Here is a 5,646-nt window from a genome sequence, read left to right on the forward strand (position 1 = left end):
ATAAAATAGAAAAGATGAAAAAGTTGAGCACATTTTTCAATTCTTTACCCACCGTCAACTTTATCTGCAGAGGTCAATTTGAAACCATGCGCACTGCACCAGGGTCATGACCACTCTGGATCCAGAGGAGAGGGTCTGGAGACTGGCTAGGCACTGCCCTGGAGACAGTCTCCAGGCCAGTGGCCTTTCTCAGGTGCACTCACCTCCCTCTGATGGGAGGCAGTCTTGACTACCTGTCCCGACCGACCGTCACAGCTTCATTCATGGCAGCAGGCCCACCCAAGAGCACAGCGGGGCACCCGAGCAGAAGGCTCGCCGGTGGGCACTTCCCTCCACTCACCCAAGGTCTTCTGGTGAGGGCCTCGAGCTCTCTCATTACCAGGGTTCTGCTGCATTGATGTAGCTCTCAGGGCAGATCAAGACGGTTAAAAAAAAAATCTCCCCTTTCTTTGTTTTTCCTTTTAAAGACAGATTTAGTATAGTCTTTTAAAAGAAAATGTGGTAGAAAGAAGGCCATTTTAAGCTGTTTATATGTGCATAGTGATACGTTCCTTAAATATACCACCAGGCCCTCAAGGCCAAAATAATCCCAAACCACAAGAGGTGATTCTACCTCATCCCAAGTTAGTATTTCCATTTTTTTACTAGAAATGTGTCTAATGATATAATAGAAAATGATATCTTATTTCAATATTAATTTTGTTCATCAAGGATTCTAGTTTACAGTGCTACGACCAACCAATCAGATATAACTGGTGCAGAGAGAATCATATTATCTTAGATAGTATTTATAATAAACTTTATCAAAACCCCTCATCAGAATACATTCTTTAGAACATTGAACAAATAGTGTCCAAAATAATTAAACACAAGATATGAACCTGTAACAAAACAAGTTCAAAGGAAAAACACTATGAGCTCAGGGAACTGAAGTGTGATCACTGTAACTCCATTTCTGCAATGACACGGACATACTCAGTAGCTTCATGACTTCTGAATCATTTACATAGCAACAAGTCTGAAAGTATCGATTTCAGGTGAGCAGTTTTAAAGCATAAAACAGTCCCTAGTTGATCACTACTCTTTGGGCTACTTCCTCCTCCTCCTCTCTCTGAAAAGCTTTCCCTCGGGGACCAAGAGTGTCCCCACAAGTGGGAAACGAGGACAAGCAGGCACTCCACACCAGACTTGCTTCCCAAAATGAACTGAAGGGGAAAGTTGTTCCTCACTTGGTTTCTTTCAGAAGAGAAAGAAAATGGATTAGGGGTGTGATATTAGAAAAGGGAAACGATTCCTCGGTCAACCATGTAGTTTACCTTAACTATGTAAAGTAAGCAAAGGACCCAGTCCAGACTCTGCCTCAAAGCGACCAAAAGCCCACTGCCATTAAGTGGATTCTGACTCTTGTCACCCTTACATAGAAAGGGTTTCTGAGGTTGTAAATCTTTACAAGAGCAGATAGCCTCACCTTTCTCCCGTGGAGCAGCTGGTGGGTTTGAACCACCGACCTTGTAATTAGCAGTCCAACGCTTACCTGACCAGGCAACCAGGCCTCAAAGCAAGCACTTAACAAATGGCTGTGATCATTTGTAGCAATTATTCTGCGAAATTCTACTTTAGCATCAGGTGATGGGCTCAAGGATCTATTTGCCATCATTATATCGAGATAAGGAGTGTTATATGCCTAATAAAGAAGGTAAAGTTCTAGGCAGTACTTTAAATTAATAATAAGCCCTGAAGAATAAGAAATAAGAGGGAAGGTGCATAAGATTTGGAAGGTGTGCTTGTCTTCTGCAGTACAAATCAAAACTTAAATTCTATCATGCAGTAATGCTAAATTGACAAATCATGTCAGTTCAAGATACTCTAGAGAAAGAAAGAGTGTAAGTGTCTTAGTTTTAGCCAATTCTCAGCCCAAAACATCACAAATTAAAGAAAAGTTAGATATCATTTATTGAATAGATATTCCTTTTCATCAGAAATACAAGAGTCCATGATGACACCACAAAAGAGGGTAAGGTGTGATAATATGATGATGGCCAATTAATACACATAGATCTAGTTTTTTTTCTTCTGGACAGACACAAAATTACTTGAGAGGATTAAGAGGGAAATCTAGAAGCAGTATTACCTGGAGGAATTTTTTGGCATAAATACTGAGTTTCAGAGTGCTGGATGGGCAAGACCAAGCACGCATCTGTGGTCACATGCACTGAAATCTACACAGAGAGTGATGATGAGAAATTGTCACAACTATCACCAAATAATGGCAATTTTTTTTCATCTATTCTAATTGCTCACCTGAAATGACCTTGAACAAAATCTCTAAAGGTGTGGCTTGCGTGTTTTTCTTCAGACATAATCTGCCTCGTTTTATAATCTAAGCAGGCCATCCTAGGAGAACTGAGTAAGGGCAAGGCATTGTGTTTCTTACATGCAGAACATGGAGCTTCTCTATTTGGTTCCATCAACTTCCAAGCCCTGCAGGCCCACGTAAGTGAGAGTCCCTTCACTGACGATGAGTCTGCTGCTGATCATCGCTGATCATCGACAACCTTCCAGGGGTCCCGTCGAGGCATCGAGGCTGCTGTCGGTGTCTGAGGCCAATGTCTGCTCAGTGGACATGGATGAAATGTCGTTGACAGAGGATGACTGAGAAGGAGTGGCGTTGCTACTTACTGCTGCATCTGTGCTAAGAAAACCAAATATCATAAAATCTGAGGCAAGACACCGCTGTAATTCCAGGCAATGAAACTTAAGGCCATTTTTCAGCTCTGTCCGTCTGCAGCCTCCCCATCCTAATTAGTCGTATGAACAAAGAGTTAGTCAACTATGTATTTTTAACTTTTCCTCGAGTCTTTCTTTAGGCTCAGAATCTGGAATTGAACTCTCTTTCTTTACTGCATTCTGCTTTTCCTCCCAGGGGCTAGTTGTTGACTTTCTCTGAAAATTATCAGTAGTGCAAAAGGCTAAAAGCCCACCTAGGATTCAAGTCTCGTCATACATTTCAAGTACAACCATAAACACTAGGTCTAATGGGGAAAAAAGTATCAACCTTCAAAAAAGTCTTCTGCAATTAAAAATAGCTTCTGAATAAGGAGTGAATACCAAAAAAGAAAAAGATGCAGGGGCTCCTTGTTCATGTTGTTTTTGTTTGAGGAATCCAGGAAACTGACAACTTAATCTTTTAAGGCAATTGAAACTCCCATTTCCTATGATCTAAATTTTAGCCTGGTCTGAGCAAAACCAAAATACCAAGTTCTCAGAGATCAGTGTCTGCAGTCTGAAATTTGGTTGGTTAAAACCAAGCGCCTAAATTCTCACTGGTTATATTATCTCATGACATAATCAGTATAATCTATATTTTCTGGTGTGCTTTTTTACCAGTAAGAGAGGGAGTGAAAAACTAACTTTCTTTCATAAACAGGTGGAGTATAATAGGCATAACTATCACTGATAGGATAAACCCACTGCCATCAAGTTCATTCCAACTCATAGTGACCTTTTATAGGGTTTCAAGACTGTACATCTTTAGAGGAGCAGCCGCCTCACCTTTCTTCTGTAGAGTGGCCAGTGGGTTTGAACTGCCAATTTTGTAGTTAGGAGCCCAAAGCCTAATACAGAGAGCCATCCATCACCAATAAGGATACAAAGGAGCCCTGGAGGCTCAGCGGTGAGGCACTCAGCTGCTAAACAGGATGGGGCAGTACAAAGAGAGGGAGGCATACATCTACAAATGGAGCTATGAGCAGTTGTGGGGAAGGAAACAGCAAACAATGCTTATAATGCAGTTTAGTTTGGAGCCTGGCACAATAAAATGTTTGACCACCTCCGCCACCAGGGGTCTCTCTCTCTCACACACACTGGTACCACCCCAAACACACGGGGCTTCCAAATCCCCATGGTCAAACAGGCATTTAACAGGCTGCTGTTAGTTCTAAAACTTGGATAGAGGAAGAGAAATATTATGCAATCAAACAATTAAAGCAATCACTAACCTGAAGACTGGTCTTTTACAACACCATTCTTGCTTCTTTCTTCCCAATCCATTACTTCTTTGTAAATTAGCTCTTCAAATAAAAATGCAGGTTAAGAATTCCTGATCAGGTTCTTTGCTTCTCTACAAGCTGTTCCCCATTCCAATGTGCAACTGTGAGGGCACTGTGGTATTTACTTTCAAATGTGGTGCACACTCAATCTAGGCAGAGAGCCTAAGTGGACCCAACACATCCAAATAGCCCCAAACACAGGGTAGTGCTGAATCTACTCAAAACCAAACAGCAAACTCACTGCAGCGAGTTTATTCGGACTCACAGTGTCCCATTAGGGCAGAGTAGCACTACACCTGTGGGTTTCCAGGGTTAACTCTTTACAGGAGTGGAGAGTCTTGTCTTTTAGGTGGCTTTAAGTAGGTAGCATGATGTCCTTGCCACTCTCAATGTCCTTGATGTTTCCACATCCACTCTCCCTATCACTACCCTGCTTCTCTAGATGTAACCAGGATCCTCTGTGAGTTTTAAGCTGTTCTTGTCAGGGAAGAAATGAATCCAAATATCCAAGTCTTTTTGTCAACTTGCATTTTTTAGAACAAAACGAAGTAGCTGCAAAGTAAGTTACCAGAAGTTCTTCAAATTTTTATATTCATGAACAAAAAGCAGACCCAACTTAGAGCTGGATGCATCTTGCCAATGGAGTGTACAGCTGGCAGTACCCTAAGTGTGTGCACATGTAGGTAACAGATCATGGTTACCAATTGTTACGAGTGCTGCCTTTCATTCAGCCTCGTCATTGCCAACTTACTTTGCTGCAGGTCATTTGGTCAATGGTATAGTAGGTACTAAAACACCTTTTGCTTAATTTTGATCTACAATTTCCAAAAATAATTAGATTTTAAAACATACATAAAACTCCAAGTCTTAAAAATACAAGCAGAAGCTCCCTCCCTAGTCCCCAGCCCTGGTTCCTCCATGTCTGCTCACATGGGGACCTTTACAGATAACATGCAGGCTGTGGATTGGGGCTACGCAAGTCATTTACCATGTGTTGTCAAGACACAAGTCCCTGGAGGATGCTGGTGGTGAATGCACGCAGCAGTTACAGTTGTGCATTCAAGCTACCCAGATGGTCCTGGGAAGAAAGGCTTTCAAATACTCTGCCACTGAAAGCCCGCTCAGACCCATGGAGTTGCCCTCGGCTGGAGCAGACACAACCATCTGGCGCAGGGGTCCTCAAACTTTTTAAACAGGGGACCAGTTTTTTAAAAAACTATGAACAAATTCCTATGCACACTGCACCTATCTTATTTTGAAGTTAAAAACAAAACTGGGCAAAAACACCTGGTGGGTCGATAAATGTCCTCGGCGGGCTGCATGTGGCCCGCTGGCAGTAGTTTGAGGACACCTGCTCTGGCGTATCAAGGTAAGTAGGAAATAATTACTGAGTTCAGATTGGGCCTCCACTCAAGCACTTACTCATTACAAGAACACATTGTTCTATTAAATTGGCATTCCAGGATGCACACCTTCCTAAAACGATTGCTGAAGAAAAATGTGAACATAAGCAAAAGTGGTGAAGAAAGCTGATGGTGCCCGGCTATCAAAAGATATAGCGCCCGGGATCTTAAAGGCTTGAAGACAAACAAGTGAC

The 5,646-nt window shown here is 42.1% G+C and overlaps 1 protein-coding gene across 5 annotated transcripts in view; it reads right to left on the bottom strand.

Moving 5' to 3' along the window:
- Nucleotides 1-1,593: 1,593 nt before the first annotated feature.
- Nucleotides 1,594-5,646, bottom strand: part of MAPK9 (mitogen-activated protein kinase 9) — a 43,247-nt gene continuing 39,194 nt past the window's right edge. For 3 of the 5 annotated variants that reach the window (XM_004696842.2, XM_004696843.2, XM_045284519.1), the window contains 2 exons: nucleotides 3,999-4,070; nucleotides 1,594-2,687 (listed from right to left, as the gene is read on the bottom strand). In XM_004696842.2, the coding sequence (XP_004696899.1) occupies nucleotides 2,545-2,687; nucleotides 3,999-4,070 (215 nt within the window). In that variant the 3' untranslated portion in view covers nucleotides 1,594-2,544. Of the gene's footprint in view, nucleotides 2,693-3,998; nucleotides 4,071-5,646 lie in introns of all 5 variants that reach the window. The other 2 variants (XM_004696844.2, XM_045284518.1) reach the window with 2 other exon arrangements.

Source organism: Echinops telfairi, unplaced genomic scaffold (assembly GCF_000313985.2).
Source record: "Echinops telfairi isolate 266 unplaced genomic scaffold, ASM31398v2 ScPeMD7_7469;HRSCAF=8507_0, whole genome shotgun sequence".
Taxonomy (NCBI): domain Eukaryota; kingdom Metazoa; phylum Chordata; class Mammalia; order Afrosoricida; family Tenrecidae; genus Echinops; species Echinops telfairi.